The 18,375-nt window shown below is 47.8% G+C and overlaps 2 protein-coding genes across 2 annotated transcripts; one reads left to right on the top strand and one right to left on the bottom strand.

Annotated features, from left to right (window-relative positions):
- Nucleotides 1-376: 376 nt before the first annotated feature.
- CCS (copper chaperone for superoxide dismutase) lies at nucleotides 377-11,937 on the bottom strand. The gene is made up of 8 exons (XM_063316795.1): nucleotides 11,857-11,937; nucleotides 10,231-10,303; nucleotides 8,187-8,324; nucleotides 7,124-7,304; nucleotides 6,954-7,014; nucleotides 5,111-5,188; nucleotides 2,381-2,484; nucleotides 377-1,416 (listed from the first exon to the last, which is right to left on the bottom strand). The coding sequence occupies exons 1-8, from the start codon at nucleotides 11,896-11,898 to the stop codon at nucleotides 1,263-1,265; spliced, it is 831 nt and encodes a 276-aa protein (XP_063172865.1). The 5' UTR covers nucleotides 11,899-11,937; the 3' UTR covers nucleotides 377-1,262.
- Nucleotides 11,938-12,166: 229 nt separating this feature from the next.
- Nucleotides 12,167-14,800, top strand: CCDC87 (coiled-coil domain containing 87). The gene has a single exon (XM_063316973.1). The coding sequence runs from the start codon at nucleotides 12,183-12,185 to the stop codon at nucleotides 14,778-14,780; it is 2,598 nt and encodes an 865-aa protein (XP_063173043.1). The 5' UTR covers nucleotides 12,167-12,182; the 3' UTR covers nucleotides 14,781-14,800.
- Nucleotides 14,801-18,375: the final 3,575 nt, after the last annotated feature.

The following is an 18,375-nucleotide window of genomic DNA, read 5'->3' as shown; positions in this document are numbered from 1 at the left end:
GGCACTAGCAGCCCCTCTGATGCACCTTATAATTTCGGAGGGAGACCTGCAACAAAAAGGTTGCAGTATAACTACAACATTCCCGGAACCTTTTTGGTTTATCCTGTAGCTGCCTGTCAGAAAAGGTTTAAGGCAGTGTTTTTCAAACTTGGCCACTTTAAGAGGTGTGGACTTCAACTCCCAGAATTCTGTTGAAGTCCACACGTCTGAAAGTGGCCCACTTTGAAAAACACTGCTTTAAGACAAGCGCTTAGATCCCAAAGAGTTAGCTACAAAATAGTTAGCACCACCAGAGAATTTCAAAAACTGGAGGATATATCACAAAAAAGAGACCCCTCTTACCTTACCTACAACCAGAAGAGAGAAAACAAACTGCTAACAGGACTGCACAGTTTAATGGGTGGTCTAAGAAATAAAGGGACCGGCAAAAAAGGAGGCACAGCTCAAAATGCACCACCTGTCCCAGAGACAGAACCCTTGCATGAAAAGTCCAGTCCCAAGCCCACCAGAATGCACGATGCCTTTGTATTTCCATTCCTCCTTTTCTCAAGCTTTCCGCAACGGACAGCCAACTCCATTTTCCAGGCACATACTCTCACCCATCTTGACCAGGTGACGGCAGACTTATTTACGGACAGCCGACTAGGATACTAAGAATTTTTGGTGAAGTGGCCGGTGCTGTTTCTTCACAACACGTTCTTTTTGATACACAGATGGCAGGACAAAGAATGCTGCACCATATTGCCCCAACTGAACAGAGGAAGTTCCCCCCACTTTTTTGGTCCCTCGCCACTAAGAACTGCACATGCAAACTCATCACCAGGGCAAGCCTCGTCCGTCGCTGCAGACCCGCCTCTTTTGAATTCCTTTCTTCCATGCCTGCACTGAAGGGGGAAGGCACTTGCCCGTCAAGCCTAAGGTGGGGCAGCAAAGAAAAACGTTCACAAAACTTATCCTAAAAATTAATGCGTCTAAGCAAGATAATCTGCTCTCCTGCTACAAATGGAAAAGGCAAAACAAAATGTGCCCTCTTGGAATTTTTGCCGACTGGGGAAGAATCTGCCAAGTGTGATTATTTCCTTTTCCCCTGCCAAGCAAAGCCAATTTGTATGTGTGTGTCTCTCTCTCCATGCACACGCACACACCTGCCTTATTGGGGCCATTCCGGGAGGCCAATTGATAAGACCTCCACACCTTAAGAGAATTTGTGAAACCCCTTTGCACACTCCAGAGCAAGGGGAGCACCAGCAGAACTCCAAGTCCTACAGATGAGGAGTCGGTCGGTCAGGAGCGGCCCAGCCTGGCCTGGTGGCAGGACCTTCTTGTTCTTCCCACAGTGTCACTCCGCTGCAGGAACATATTTTCTTGGGGTTCTGGAAGAGGCCAGCCGAGCGAGCAATGATTCCGCAGGCCACTCTGCAAAAGCCAGGGAGAGACGGGTCAAGTCTCTTTTTTACAAGGAATCTTTATCCAGACAGCCTGTTTACAATTGGCTTCCTATATTTGCTTTTCTGCACCCGAGGTGGTTTCCAAGCCTCAGAAACAACCACAAGCAGAATAAAGCAGCAGCCAGAGAGAGAGAGAGAGAGATGTAAAAACTAACGTCAGACTAAGCCCCAAACAGACTTCCTACATCCCTGTTCCAGGGTCTTGGCACAAATGATATATTTTTTAATCTGTTCAATTGTGGCCAATTCTCAGAGACTGCCTGGACAAGTCCCTGCAGTTTTCTTTGCGAGGTTTTTCAGAAGTGGTTTGCCATTACCTCCTTCCTAGGGCTGAGAGGAAGTGACTGGTCCAACAGCACCCAGCTGGCTTTGTGCCTAAGGCGGGACTAGAACTCACCGTCTCCCAGTTTCTAGCCCGGTGCCTTAACCACTACACCAAACCGACTCCCACCAGTGACATACAATTAACTAAAACAATAGTCACTTCAAAACTAAACAGAAAGAACTAACACGAAGTCAGGTGGTCCAAGATTTGCAAGACTGAGGGGTTTAAAGAGAAGCCTTTTGAACTCTGCCAGGAAGCATGCTTAGCAACTTATATTTCCCTAGGAAAAGCAAGTGGCAGTAGCCAAGCTTGGCGATCCCAAAGGCAGGAATCAGTGCTGCAAGACAGGGTGAGAATGCGTAAGAAATGGAACATCATTCTGGATTATCCCAGATTGAATCCCTGCCACCTCTTCAATCCCCAATATTTCCAGGTCAAAAACAGATCAGGTGGCAAGTGAAGGGGAAGACCATCTGCTACCACTCAGAATAGACAACATGGGGCTAGGTGCACAAACCGCATGTCCCAATCTAAGGCATCTTTCTAGTTCTTCACATCTAGGCAACCCTCGTCTTCCAGCAAAAAAGGACTGGCCCAGGTTCCTCACCTCTCCCCCGAATTTCCAGAGACTTTTGACAGTGGGTGATTTCCGCGGCCCAAGTCATCCTCCCTTTCATCTATCACCAAGGAGCGACCAATTATATCATCCACCTAAGGAGAGGGGGAAGATTGTGCCATGAGTGGAACCCATCCTGCTCCACAACAGTCAAACAGATTGGCAGATGGCAATCCTGGCCACGGATGCATCTATGCCTCAGCTGTTGTCTGTTTTAATGCAAACAGTACGTTCGTTAGCATTGCAACGTCCCAAGAGAAGCTGTCAGAAAGGCAAAACGGATAAACAGGGTCCGCTCCGAAGCAGCAGCAAGGAGAGAGAAGGTTTAAGCAACGTGCAGCCTGTGGACTCCAAACACTTCATTTGTTAGATTAGATTCGTATCCTATCTTTCATCCAGGACCTCAAGGTGACAGATGTACCATTTTTCTTCCACAACCCTAATCCTAGGAAGCAGGTTGGGCTGAGAGGGAAGGACTGACCTGAAGTTCCCCAGGGGACTTCCATGGTTCCTTCCAAATAGTAATTTTGCTTTAAAAGAATGGGAAAGTTACAGAACGAACAGCTAGATCAGCATTTCTCAACCTCGGCAACTTTAAGATGGGTGGACTCCAACTCCCAGAATTCCCCAGCCAGCATGGCTGGCTGGGGAATTCTGGGAGTTGAAGTCCACCCATCTTAAAGTTGCCGAGGTTGAGGAACACTGAACTAGAGGGTCCCTATTATCTATCTTTAATTAAATCTGAGCAAAAAAAATCCAAATGTAGTTTTTCTCCCAGTTCACCATTTGCACCCCTTTGCTGATGGACACCCAGAGCAGATGCTGCTTGCCCATGGCAAGCTACAGGTCCCTTCCAGGCTAGCTAGCAAAACAGACATCTAACCAGCACCTCAGAAGAATCTGGCAGGAAGGCAGGAGCAGTTCTGAGGAAGATTGCAGGAGCTATTAGCACAGGAGGATAAATAACAATAACAACAACAACAACAATAATAATTTATTAAAGTTGTATGCCGCCCAATCCTCAACAATTCTGGGTGGCTCACAAGGGTCAAGCAAAGGAATTACAATCCAATCAAGAAAAGATAAAAGATGGCAACCGAGATGAAGTGAAGGGTCTCCCCCTCCCTCACCAAAGGCCTGGGTGAAGGTCCAGGTCTTCTCTGTGCTTCCGAAGAACAGCAGGGTGGGGCCACCTGGATCTCAGGGGGGAACCTCATTCCAGAGGGCAGGCTGTCATGCTCACGGTTTCAGTGTATTTCAAACATCGCAATGTTTCCCATGCCATGGCGCTGACGCGGGTTTCTGTTTGGGAGGGGGCTGCTGTGATGCCTTGTGCCAAGCTGTGTGTGTGGAATCAGGGGAATGGAATGCGTTTGGGTTATGTTCTCTGTTCAAGGCCTTTTCCCGCAGACCATCAGGAACCGTTAGGAGCACCTGTGGATATGGACTCGAGAAGATTCAAAGGGGGAGGGATTTCACTTGCACCGAGGGTTTTTAGTTTGCATTTGGCGCGCTTTCATCATTCTCAGCTTTCCCTGCGATCCTGCATACTGTTCCTTAATAAATCAGATATCTTTGAACTCCTGCTCATGAGTCTGATAGCATTTTAGAATAGGCAACCATTACATAAAGCTGAGAATCACCAAAGTTGTACCGTTAGCTCCTACCAAGATTAGTTTCTTGCGAGGGAAAATAGTTAACGATGGCCGAGTCCAAGCTCACGACCGGGGGACTTGAGGAGCTGGCTAGCTTGATGCCCGAGTCGACGGTCAAGAGCGGAGAACTGAGCCTCACCCCAGAACCTTCAGATTTCTGGCAGGATTCGAGTTCCAGCCCTGAGGTGGAGGAATCTGACGATGGGGGAGAACCAGAGCAACCGGCACCCAGCGAATCGCCCGCAGAGTTGATCACCTGGGATGAAGTGGGAGAACCCCAGCCAGGGACATCCCGGGCGTCCTGGAAGTATCGGTTCCCGCTGACCCCAGACATAGAATCTACCACGGTGTCAACAGCCGAACACGCAAGGGAGGGAGGAATCTCAAACCCCTGGAAGGCTAAGAGTGATGGAGGCCAAATGGAGTACATGCTAAGAAACCTGTCTCTGTCATTGGGGGGGCAGGGGAGGTGCGGAGGAGATCCCAGCTTCACGCAACCATCCCACATCCTCCCATCCGGACCGCCGGCAGAGCGGTGCCAGAGACAGCTCCGGGATGAATCTCCGCCCCACAGGGCTCGATCACCAGTGTCCCCACCCCGAAGACGGAAAGCTACTGTAACCTGGGGCCCAACCACTCAAGCAGCCGCCGATTCCACTCCAACCGGAGTGGGGGTGAGAGACTTTTCTGTCAAGTTTGATGGGGATCCAACCAAGTTTTCTTTCTTTCTAACTAATGCTAAAAGTTACATGAGGCAGTTTGGAGCATACTTCCCTTCCAAAGAGGCTAAGATAACTGCCATTGCCACCAAGTTGAAGGGTCGAGCGGCTGACTGGTATGTTCAATTAAGTGAGGCTGACTCCCCTGCACTTGATTATTTCGAGGATTTCATGTGGGCGTTGAAGCCGCATTACACAGGCTCTGTGACAGAGACGCGCGCTTCCAGATTGGGCAAGGGGGAAAAAAATAACCAGCTGATGCAAGCTCATCTACGTGATCTGTTGCCCCAGTGAGTTCTTTAATCAAACCATTGGCTGGGCTCCTTCCTTGCTCCAGAAAGACTCACCTTCAGCTGATGGTCTTCCATCCGGAAGGATGCTCTTCCATCAGCAGTGACCAAGATGTTCCCAAGATCGCCTGCATGCTGAAACATAAGGAGCGCACTTAGGTGCAGAAAGCTCCCTTTCATCCCGCTCAGGAGACACGCTGCAGCTGGTGATAGTCCTCAGCCCCAGCACAGCTTGTTCTAGTCCCCAATGGGGTCAGCTCCTTCAAGTCAGGTGTCGCGAACAACTCCACGTATGTTGTCTTGTAACGATGCAGAAGTGGTTTGTCCTCCCTCTTCTGGGATGTTCTTTTCACCTCCTGGTCTACCCTGTGGCCCTGAGAGGTTCTGGGGGCTGCTGTCCGGGCACTAACCAAGCTGACTCTGCTTCAGTTTTCAACACCTGCCAAGATCCTGATTCCAACTTTTTATCATTTAGAAACCACAAATGGATACCTTAACAGCTCAGGAAGCTGAAATGTTATACGATTAGCTAGTGGAAATTGACTGTTAATTGTAACAGTCAATTATAACTATAAGACCCCCCCAGACTCCACCTCCCATCAAGCCTTTCAAGTTTCACTGGAGTCTTTGTGTGATGATGGCCCCACTTCCCTTTTGGTGGCCTTCTTGCCTTTTAGTCTTTCTGGGAGAAGAATCTCTTTCCATATAAGACTCATACTTTCTCTTCCTGTTATCATTCTACGTTCACTTTCATTTCTTTTGCTTCTTTCCTTTTTCTTCCCTGTCCAGTTTTACCCCATATCTACGCTATCCATACCAAACAATAATCTAACGGACGTTCAGAACCTCTTATCAACCTCAAGGTTCTCTCAATCTTTCGTTGCCAACAATAAAACAGATTCTGCTCTTCAACTTACATATTAAAGATGGTCCTCACTTAACAACCATTCGTTTAATGACAGTTCGGACTTACAACGGTGCTGAAAAAACAGACTTATGACCAGTTTTCACACTTACAATGGTTGCAGTGTCCCCACGGTTATGTGATCACAATTTGGGAGCTTGGCAACCAGTTGACTGACCATCGCAGCGTCCCATGGTCATGTGATTGCCATTTTTGACCTTCCTGGCTGGCTTCTGGCAAGCAAAATCAATGGGGAACCACGTGGTTCACTTAACGAACATGTGGTTCTCTTAATGCCTGCAGTGATTCGCTTAACAACTGCCCCCCAAAAAGGTTGTAAAATCGGGTCAGATTTGCTTAATGACCACTTCACTTAGCAACCAAAACTCTGGTACCAATTGTGGTTGTTAAGTGAGGACTACCTGTACATTTTAGCCCTTTCATTCATAATTAAAGTTACACCTTCACTTCCTTGAATACATTTATCACTTCACTAGATCAGGACATCTTGGTTAAGACCTACTATATCCTTTCGTTTTCTCTTATTTTTACAGACTTCCAACATATTTTTCTTTCATTCATTTCATGCATTAATTCAATCTCTTTACCATTTACTCCTCTTACATTAAAGTCACAACCTTCCTTATAATTCACTCATCACCAAACAGGCGCATAGATATTGACCTCCATTACCCAACACTACGTTAGTCAACTGAGGCTTTCACTTAATTCTTTTTAGTAAGGCAGAGGAGGTGTTGACCAAGATACCAGCTTCAGTCACACGCAGCATTACCTGCAGAGCACTCCTGGGCCCATTTTGGCCAGGATGCCGCAAGCTTCATCCCAAGCATGCTCATGCTGTTTTATGCAATCTGGAATCTCTAATCTGCCAACCACGCAAACCCATATATTGTTGCATCCCACCAGCTTGGAAGTCCATGCAATCTTCTGGCACATAATCTGAGGGAAGCAAAAGGTGGAGAGGTCACGACTCACCCTGTGGAGATCCTGGGGGCCTCCGTGGCATTCCCCATTGGGATTGAAATGGTCCCCACAACTGTTTGGAATAAAATCAAAGTGAAAGCTTTGGTAGTCAGGAAAACAACGACCTCTCCAACTTTTACAAGGCCCTCCACCTGAGAAAAACACCTTCTGGAGCCTCTCACCTGTCATAGGACCTGGTGATGTCTCCAAATTCATGAACATGCAGCCCATGCAGCCCTGGCTGAAGGCCATCAACAGTTCCATCAACAAGGCATTTTTCTGGGGAGACTTGCAGGAACCTTACCACGCCTCGGATCAATCCACGGCCTGTCATCATGGCCACTGCTGCACTGCCAAGCAACCCTTTGAAAACAGAGGAGGTCACAGAGTGGGGAAGAGAGACACTTCTAGTGGAAAATTATTCCCCATTTATGAGGAGGTAAAGGTAAAGGTAAAGGTAAAGGTTTCCCTTGACGTAAAGTCCAGTCGAGTCCGACTCTAGGGGGCGGTGCTCATCTCCGTTTCAAAGCCGAAGAGCCGGCGTTTGTCCAAAGACACTTCCTCCGTGGTCATGTGGCCGGCATGATGACACGGAACGCCGTTATCTTCCCGCCGAAGCGGTACCTATTGATCTACTCACATTTGCATGTTTTCGAACTGCTAGGTGAGCAGGAGCTGGGATTAACAACGGGAGCTCACCCCGCCACGCGGTTTCGAACCGCCGACCTTCCGATCGGCAGCTCAGCGGTTTAACCCGCAGCGCCACCGCGTCCCTACTTATGAGGAGGTAGGGTACAGGAATAGCTACAGCAGAGCCGGCCACCAGTTTAGATTATTTTGAAGGGCGTATGCATGGAAGAGAGTGCACAAAGTGACGGGAGCTATCTTTGGCGGCTGTGCACGTGATCGGAATCCGAGACAGGGTGCCTTACACACCAGCTATGGTGGAGCGATAGTGGAAGAAGCCACGCACCCTCTTAGCTAGCCTTGTGAACTCCCCAGTTGCGTCAGGACGATGCGGCAGATCTCTTCCGAAGCGTTTATGAACCGAACCCATAACTTCCAGCTGGAAGATCAACTTTCTAATCACGGGCCTTTTGTCGGGACGCTGCTTTAAATCAGTCAGAAAATTCCGACTTCACCCCAGTCCCTTGGGGAAGAAGAGCTTGTGTATCTTAGATCGGTTTAAAAGTCTGCAGGAGATTTACTCCAGGGAAGGGAAGTGGAAGATGGGTTGGGATTTACCTGGAACACTACTTCCCATCCCTTTCAGCACGGCCTTGCGCCCTGTGCTTTCTAAAAGGTTCTGGACCTCCTCAGTGCCGAGACTCGTCTCCACTACCACAGTCTGCGAATCCAGCTGGATGTCAACTATGCGGAGGCCTGGAGGGAAATGTTGAGAGAAACATGTAGGTATGCAAGAATTCTTGTTACCTCAGTTATTCCATTAACTGCCTTCCTCCAAGCACTCATCACTTCTTATGTTTCCTCCCATGTGGAGCCATTCATTAACCCCATTTACCTTCACAATGCCTTGATCTATGTCTCTCCACCATGAGAGGACCATTGGGCCAGGATTCAGAACAGGGTTTCTCCCCCCGCACCCGCCACAACAAAAACGGTTTGATTAGTGCTTTCCCTGATGGGTTTTCAAGGAGATGGTCCAGTTTTCATTTATTTATGAACCTGCATTGGACTTTGAAGCAGCAGGAGGGAAAGAGCATTGATGCTTTTGAGCTTTGGTGTGGGAGAAGACATGTGAGAATACCGTGCATAACAAGACCACAAACAAACGGATCGTCAAACAAATCAAGCCAGAGCGCTCACAAACAACAACCTCAAATGATCATCTTTTGGACGTATCATGCAAAGATCTAGATCTCTGGAGAAGTCTATAATGCTGAGAAAAGTTGAAAGAAAGAGAAGAAGGTAACTAGCAGCAAGACGTACTGCCATGTTTCCTTGCGCTCGACAACAGCTTCACTCTAAAGAGATGGAGAAGATCAGAAGTAACAAGGAATGAGGGCAGAGTTCCATGCTCAGCTGCGGAAAAAAGACAGTGGCAAAACACCAAGGGAATTTTTTACTTGATGTTTTGTCAGTTAGCGTAGGCCCTTTGCACAGGACACTGCTATGATCAGTAACAGTTTTTTAAAAAATGAAGATTCAGTCCATCAATGAAGGGTGAACTTATTGATGATCTGAAGGTCTATATCCATGTTCAAAGTTAATTATCAAATGCCACAGATCTGACACCTCCTACCAAGTCCCTGTATTTGAACATCCTGGAAAATATCTGGCCATTATCTCAGCCAGCCTTTTTCAATCTATTGTCTTCTAGATAGGTTGGACTGTACTATCCCACACCAGGCTGGAAAATAAAAGGAGCTGTAATCTAATGTATCTGGAGAGAAGCAGGCTAGCAAAGGCAGACCCACCTTTTCATTTTAGGTATTTTAAAAGCAAACAGCCCATATTTCTTATGCTGTCATGCACAGTGATTAACAAAGAAACCAGCAGTCCAGCAAACAAGCCAGTAAGTACATAAGGAAAAGAGAAAAAGAGAAAAGAAGAAAATATTATTTTATTGTAAACCGCCCAAGTCCCCCTCTTTGGGGGGAGATGGGCAGTAATAGAAATTTGAATAATTGATTGATAGATTGATAGATAGATAGATAGATAGATAGATAGATAGATAGATAGATAGATAGACAGACAGACAGACAGACAGACAGACAGACAGACAGACAGACAGACAGACAGACAGACAGATAGATAGATAGATAGATAGATAGATAGATAGATAGATAAATAGCACCCTACAGCAAGATCCAGAAAATTAGTAGCAGCTGATCGGCACCCATAAAAAGTCCCAAGGAAAACGAACAGTTTAGCTTCACTCAAAGACTACTTATAACATCCAGCCTGCAGCTTGAACCAAGAGAACTCTAAGCTGGATGAATCACTCTGGGGAGAAAGTTCCTAAAGCCAACACCAGCATTTCTATATTTAGTGATTAATGAAAATAATTTGGGATCTGGAACAAGGCTTCCAACAGTGGAAAGTTAGTTTTTTCCCCAAACTGCTGAGAATTCCAGGAGTTCTTCCTAGTCAGTCATAAAAGAGCTGGATGGAAAACCAAGCTGACTTCCTAACACACTTTTTGGGCATCCATGGAATTTCCAAACTAGGTGAAATGAAGTAGTGAGGAAAATAACTACCAGGGCAGTGGGGAGAGAGAAGGATCTGCCCTTCAAAAGAATATTGATCATTCTGATGCTGATCTCACCTCGCGCTTTTTGCAACGTCTTCTGAACAGCCTCCACGCAATTTTGACAAGTCAGCTGGACAGCAAACTCCAGCTACAAGAGGAGAAGGAAAAAGTAACGCCGTGCATCAAAACTGTCAGTGAAAAATCCAGAACTCCCTGGATGGGCTAGCCTCACATACAGAACCACACTAACCAGACACCTTCCAACTTAGCGGTTGTGTAAACTCAGTGTCATACTAAACTATAATTCAGTATGCCCTACAAACCCTGAATATCAGTTAACTGAGTAAAGCACAACTCACTAAAAGCCAGTTGCACAACCACAGCCCTAACATGCTTTCATATAGTATTAGTAACTGTTTTAGTCATTGTTTAGTTTAATAAGGAACATTTAAACTACATTCCCCAAAGAGAAGGATTGCACCCTCGCTCATAGGGTCCCAGCAAGCTCTGAAAATCTGATTTTGGTCTCAGGCCTGGGGTTGATGTATTATTGTTTGTCTAGGGCCCCTGTTTTGTTGATTTGTCTTGTTGATAATATTGTTTTAGCCTGGGCTGCTCATTTGGTTTGAACTTTTATCTGTTTGTATGTGTTTTCCAGTTTTGTATGCCGCCCAGAGTCCATTGGAGTTGGGGGATTAATACATTCCACTTAATATATAAAAGTTCCTAAATATATAGTAACCACCTCTACACTTTTAAAAGGGCTGATAAAAAAAAAATTTAATCAAAAGGCTCCTTCTGCCATGGACCGCTCAACAGCTTTTGTGCCTCCCTAACCTTCATTTCCCTAACCTTTAGGCAGGAAAGTCAGCCCAACCCACCTCACAGAGTGGTTGTTGTGGGGAAAACGGGAGGCAAGAATATTAGGCATGTTCGCTGCTTTGAGTTATATATAAAAAAGGTAAGAAAAAGATATAATAGTTCTTATTATAATAATTATTATAATAATAACTATTATTATATTATTATTTCCAAGAACAACACAAGCACCAAGTGCAAATCCTTCATCTTGTTACCCGCCAAGCCTTCTCAACAGGCCCAAACCCAGACTGAGCAAAGTATATAAAAGGCCGGATCAAAATCTAATCATTACCATCATTTAGTCCAGTGTTTTTCAAACTTAACAACTTAAGACATGTGGGCTTCAACTCCCAGAATTCCCTAGCCACCATGGCTGGCTGGGGAATTCTGGGAGTTGAAGTCCACACATCTTCTAGCGGCCAAGTTTGAAAAATACTATTTAGCCCCAATATTCTGATCTAGAACGAGATTCTCCAGGGTCCCGGGAAGGGCAGAGCCTTCCTCATTCCCTGGCACCCGATCCTCTACACTGAAGGTGCTGCGGGCTGAATTCAGAGCCCCCTGCGCCCAAAGCAGGTGCTTCCCTTCTGAGCCGTACTTCTACCACCTCCACCCCGGTTTTCTTCCTGCAGCAAGACCTAAGCGCACACCCCCGGGGAGGCAGCCGTTTCTAAGAACGGCACAGCGGGTAGTTCAACCGGTGCAGCTGCACGCCCTTTTGCCCCTTCGAGAAAAGCTTGGCCTAAAGGGCGACGCCTTCAACCTCGTCGAAGGTGCGCAAAGCGGAGGGAGGGGAAATAAACATGCAGCGCTTGACTCCCCACCCGGGGGTTTCCCCACCGTGCAGCGGAGGCCTCCGCCCCCTCCCGGAGCTCCGTCCATCTTGGCGTAGCGGGGAGGGGAATGGCCCACCGGACCACTTTGAAGGAGACACACACGGAAAACAAGGCCTTGCCTGCCGCTCTAGCCTGCCTGCTTCCTGGAGGCGGGCATGCGCAGTCGACGCCGTCGAAGTCCCTCCTCCGACGCAAGCGCGGCCCGAAACTGGAGCCGGCAGCTTAGCGTTCCACCCGGACCGCTATCGGCGCTGCACCGCGCGGTTGCCTTGACGACTCTCCAAGCCGCTTTCGGTGGCGGCGGCGGCGGCGGCTCCTCCGTTCCCCGCCATGGCCTCGAGCGCGTCGCTTCCCCTGCGCCCGCTGTACCCCCTCGAGGACACGGGAAGCATGGCTCAGCAGCTGCGCGAGCAGTACCAGCGCATCCTGACGCCGCTGTCCCTCATCGCCACCGGTTGCCCCAAAGCGAAGCCCTCGTCGGCCCGCCCCGTGCTGGGCCCGCCCGGCCAGGAGGAGGTGCCCGTGCCCATCTCCCTCTCTGCCCTCCTGCAGCTGGTGAAGGCCCGGCTGGAGCCGGGGCCCCAGGAAGCCCACGCCCGCCCTCAGCACCTGCGGGCCTTCCGAGACATCATCCTGACTGCCGTCAAGCAGGCCTTCAACGACCTCCAGCGCCTGCTGCACGACCCGGCCTTCAGCGCCGACACGAACCGGGAGCTCTACCAGCACCTGTTGACCTACATGGGCCTGGTGTGCCAGCATCTCTTCCGGCACTACTTGGGCCTCATGGAGGTCTGCCGGCTGCGGCGCATCTTCACCGACTGTGGCAACCTCATTCGCTTCTCTGCCCAGCTCTCCCTGGACTGCTCCAAGTTTCTCAATGTGGCAGCTGTCCGGCAGCGCCTAGTACAGGAGATGAAGAAGCTGACAGACCACCAGCTGGATTCACCTATGAAATGTACCAACCCCTTTGGCCCAATGACAACCCGGGCCCTGGGCTGCCGCCTGGGCATCACAATCTGTTACTTCATCAGGCACATCCGACCTCATGTGCCGGTGGGGAAAGAAAAGATAGCCCAGGATGTGAAGGAGCTTGAGGAGATACCATTGTTGGACATGAGTAAAATAAAGCAGTTAAATCTACCAAGCCCAAGGAAGGCTAACTTTCCGCAGCAAATGACCTGTGCTGCCATCACAACCCCTTGTTCCCGCAGCGCCTTAAGTTTCAGGTCTAAGCCTCAGCAGATTAAACCAAGTACTTCCGTCTTACTCAGGAGCCAGTCGCTGCCCAATATGAGAGTAGGGAAGCTTCTAGCCGATGAACTAGGCATCCGTTTAATCCCTCACCGCTGTATCAGCCCCGATCCGCTTTGTTGCTACACCAAATTCTGTGAAGATGGTGAAGTCACGGGTCCTGCAGTGCTGGCTCAAGACCTTCAGAGGCTGGTTCAGAGCTCCATCTTGGAGAAAAGTCGGTGGAAAGAAGAGCAAGACGAGGATTTAGATCTCCCTCCCCTCATCAAAGCTTTGACCTGGTGCAAAGCAAACAACACTCGCCAGCTGCAGCTCCAGAGAATGTTTAAGTCTCTGCTGGAGGAGGAGCATTCTGAGAAGAAGCAGAGAAACACCATAATCGCTGCCCCAGCGTCTCATCCCCAGGCAACAACAGTAAATGTCAAGGTCCATGATAGGATGGTGGTAAAAGCAGCTGATCTGCAGGTGTCTGAAAGACAGTATGTGGAAACTGTGACTATGGACCCAGCTTTACCAATTTACAACCATCTCCTGGGGGAGATAAGTCCCACTACCATGAAGTCATTGGACGCAAACCTTTCCACTGGAGAAGACGTCAAGGAGATGTACAAGGAACTGATGAACACTATTCCTAAAGACCACTTGAAGTTTGACCAAGGGCCTTTGTTAGAGTTACCTGCATCTACTCTTGATCGTCACTCCTGCTTTGCTTCTTCAACACTGACGAAGAAAAAAAGCGAGCAGATAATTAATACCGAGCTGAGTAAAATTCTCCCAGCTGGGCCGTTCACTCCAGAGGAAGTCGCAGACTTGCCACAAGCCTCAAATCTATCAAAGAAGTTAGCTTCGAAAGAATACGCATCTTGGCTCAGATGGTGGAGAGACACATTTAACATCGACGAATACTTGAAATACATCAGTAACAATGATTGTGACTATTTACCAGTAATATTTCATTTGTACAACTCTGCAGAGGAAGAGATGGAGAAAGAGGTGCAGCCTGTGTTAGATGAGGCTGAAGTGAAGAAACAGAAAGTGAAGAGAAAACAGCTAAAAGCTGCCGAGCTTCAGTCTCAAAAAGAACAATTTCACACCGGATTGTGGAATACCAGTGGCGTCAGGTTGCAGGGCCTGGGAGCTTCTCCTTATGACCATAAACTTGGAGATTTAAATGTCCTACAGAGAAGACTGGAAAGGCTGTGGACAGTTCTTCATTTCTCGGAACAGGAAAGGCTGGATATGGCCATTAAGTACAGTTCCAACCAGTATTACTTACTGCTTCCAGACATGCTGAATTCTTGGGAAATAGCTGCCCAGCTTATCCAAGACAGGGAGCTCCTGCTGGTTGAAATTGAAGAGTTTGAACAAACCGCTTCAGATCCTAACCGCTTATTCAGCAAGGAGCAAGGCTCATTTGCCACTAGAATACAAGAGTCAAAAACCAGAAGACGCTTGAGTTTGGAGTTGGACCGGCACAACATGGGGCTGCATATTATCCTGAAACATGTCAAGGATGCCTTCAATGATACAGTGACTTTCAAGGGTCGCCCGTACCTAGATAAAATGGAGTGGGACATAGTGGAGATGCTTTATTGGCTGCAGCAAGAGCGTCGGGCCGTAGTTTTGAAGACCGCAGTCCAAAGCAGGAGCCAGAAAAGACTTTCCCCTCTTCCTTAGATTGGCACCACTGCCCAGTGGTGGTTCAGACAACTTTTTTGCACCTGAGTCAGATTCCTCTGTCCGTTATTCTCCCCCCTACCCCAAGTTTCTGAGGCAGAGAAAAATGGAGGCAGTGTCAGCCGTCAGTTAAGATCCCTTTTCTTCTGTTAAGGAAAAGTCAAAGGAGCTTTTCCTTGATGTCCAAAGGGATGAGCCGGAGGGATGCAGGAAGATAGATGAGGCGAGAAGCAATATCCTGCAGAACACATGGCCTCCTGAAGAGTAGCAAAACTGCAGTTGGGAGTCTGCGAGATTTGCTTGTTTGCAAATACAATCTGCTGAAGGATTTGCAGTTGCTGAGAAATTTCTCTTTAATTAAAAAAATCTGTTTCTGGTCCTCATGGCTTTAAAGCAGTAGCAACCTTTTTAAATGGCACCAACATCTCTGGCAGATATGGTTTATGCACCCATAGTGGGTGGGTCCAGTCTCATGTCCTTGTTTTGTTTTTCCATTAACATTGCCCTGTCTCCTCTCTCTGCTGCCAACCGATCCCACTACCAGGTTCCTAGGATGCTGGCTGCTATTATTAAGCAGTGCCTTGTTGGATCATCCAAAATTTGATTGCTGACAACCAGTCACTCCTGGAAAAGCTCCAAAGCATGATTCCTTTCCCCAGCATAGCACAGAAAAGTGTCCCACGATGCATACACCAAACCTTACTGCCCACCTCTCCAGTGCCAGATGATCTAGTAAAGGCCGCATCCAGCAGCGTACATGTGCCGAACCCAGCCTTTCTCCACCTCCCATTCATGCCAAGGTAAGGAACAAGCTGTTGGGCACCATTTGTGCTGGCATCCTTAGGGGACTGAAGGGGCAGCGCTGGCAGGAGGACTCATTAAGCAGTGGGCATTGAAAAATAAGGGAAAGGCCTGAAGGGGAGGAACATTCTGCAACGAAAGTTCTGGGCACTTCTGTCCTGGGCACTTCCACTTGAACATTAAGGAAAAAAAAATAGCTGGCTTTTGCAGAACACCACTTCTGACAAGAACAAAAGGGTTTGGAATAGAAACCGGCTCTCCCCCTGCAAAACAGCTGTCAGTTACTGGGCTGGAGAGACCTGAGTCAGACACTAAATGCTGGTGGGCATTGTGTTCCAAGGTGTGAGCAGGAGTCTCTTCATGCTATATTCTGCAGGTGCAAAGGATCCAACCTGAGATTTTTGTTTGAAACCATAGGCTGACATGAAACTGCATCCTTCCTGCCATACTACACTGTGGCTCTGTTCACAGATGCTCAGCTTGATTGCTTCACCCATTTTCTCTGTTTTCATTGAGTCAGAAATTAACCAAACTGGGCTCACACAAAAATCTGCGCTACAGTAGTAATGATGATGATGATAATAACCCCCAAACAGCTTAAAATAAAAAATAATAAACATTTGCATGTTGCATAAACACGGTTGCCAGGCCCTTTAAATGACTGGGCTGCCCAAGTGGCATGGCCCACCCAAACAATGGTTTGTTTTATGTATCAGTCATCTACGATTTAGCAAACGGATGGAAAGCTGTTAAGGCATCACACTCCACTCACATAACGTGCGACGGGTTTGCCCTCCACGTTGAACAGTCAGTTCGAGACACAGCATTTGCATGCGCTAAGGGCGGTGAGCGGTGGCCTTGGCTAGTTTGCAGTTTGTTGGCCCAACCCAGTTCATTTGGTTGAGCACTCAGTCTACTGCGTGAACCCAGAAAGTAGGTTAATTCTCACTGTTGAGGATCTGAAGTAAGTGTGGGCACTCTGGCCAGACATAACAGTAAATCTTCAAGGGAGTTAACAGGAGACTTCTATCCCTGGGACTCAACAGCGTGTGCTGGTATTTTCTCATGTTCCCTGCACTGTTTGCAGGATATTTTATGGAACCCGCCTCTCAATGGATTTAGTGTAGATTTGGACAAGGAAAACAATAGAAAAGGTGGATACAGGAGTAAATAGAGAGGCCATGTGCAGGGTCCTTTGCTGTTATCTGGGGTTATATATTCACTTGAAACTTGGTATGGAACGAAGCTGATCTGAATCCTTCCCAACGATTCCAGGGTGGTTATTTTTAAGGACTCATGAATAAATAGTTGCTTCCTGTCACTTCTCTCTTGTAGAGGTATGGCATAGCTTACTAACCCTAGAACGGGCATGCGCAGCCAGGCCCCCGATGGTCTGAGGGCCACAATTAAAGCCAGACAAAATTCCCCATGTCTGACTCTAGGTATTTCTCCCTCCCCACATTTCTCAAAGGCATTGGGCGTCGCTTACTGACCACAGATTTGGCTTAACTGGCAGTGGGCTGCTTTCTCTGGCCATGAAAAAGGCAACCGTGCAGAGATGGGGCGTACCCATCGTGGCGGAAGACGCAGACTGGACACTAACACTGCTTGTTCCAGGAATTCAGATTCACACCCCCTTTTTGTACGCTAGGGCCTGCCCACGTGGCCCCCATTCCTCTTTCTCCTCTAACACTGTCATGCTTTCATTCCTAAACTTGGGTGAACTGTTTCACGTGGTGGCTGGGAACTACGGTACACAGGAAAGCCAAAGGGAGGCTTCACCCAGCAGAGCTGGCCAGAGCTACGGCACATCCGGCAACGGACAGGACCCACTGAGAATCAACCGTCAGGAATCTCTACTGTGGAAGCCCCTTGGAGGGAGTGGGTAGCAGAATGACACTGCTTTTGCGCACTGGCCGTTCCAGGGTGAGTTATACCTGACGCCTTTGTGGTAGTCTGTCATCATGTTGACCGGCGTGCAGGGGATATTTTGAGACTGGAGCAGCAAAATCGGAACGCCTGATACAACGAGACAATTGTTTTCCCGCCCACAAGTTCTGATTCCTTGGCAGTACCTCCCGCGTGCAGATTTCTTAATGGGAAAAAAAAAAAAGGGAAATTGCAAGTAGGATTCTGAACTCCTGAAATTTGTTTCCGTGCTCTTTTAAGAACAAAGAGCGTGGAAATAAATACGCTGCTCCTCCCTACCCCATAGAAGCGGAACGAAGGTAACCCAAACTGCAAAACGCCCCGGGCAAGTTTCGGTAAATTGAAAAATTAGAACAAGTTTAACAGAGCCTTTTTGTGAAGAGGGGGCTCGGAGAAACTACCCCAGATATGGAAGGAGCTTATAAACAGCTAAAGTGATTAGACGGACCAGTATTTTAAACTAGTCCATTAAAACATAATTGCAAGAACTACTGTGGAATTTTGGATTTCCCCACACTTCAATTATTGGGAGACTGCAGCTCAATAAAAAAAATATTAAGTCAAAGGAAAGGAAAAGGGAGAAAGAGAGCATCTGAGGTGAACATTTTACTGCCAAGCTGCTCAGTCTGCCACCAATCAGAGGCCACAAGCTGGATAGCATTAGTGCACATTTTGCAGAAGTCTTCACTTGTCAGGAAACTGAGGGACACAACAAGCAGCAAGAGGTCAAACCTTCCTATTTTGTGCAATTTGAAATATTTCGTATTTCAAATTGCACAAAGTAAGATCTTTATACCCTTTCCTGCCCGAAAGAGTGAAAAGGTTCCATTAATTCTGAATGGAAATTAATCTTGGCCCCTTTTCC

This window comes from Candoia aspera, chromosome 17 (genome assembly GCF_035149785.1).
Source record: "Candoia aspera isolate rCanAsp1 chromosome 17, rCanAsp1.hap2, whole genome shotgun sequence".
Lineage (NCBI taxonomy): Eukaryota > Metazoa > Chordata > Lepidosauria > Squamata > Boidae > Candoia > Candoia aspera.
This window is presented reverse-complemented; position numbering and strand designations above follow the sequence as displayed.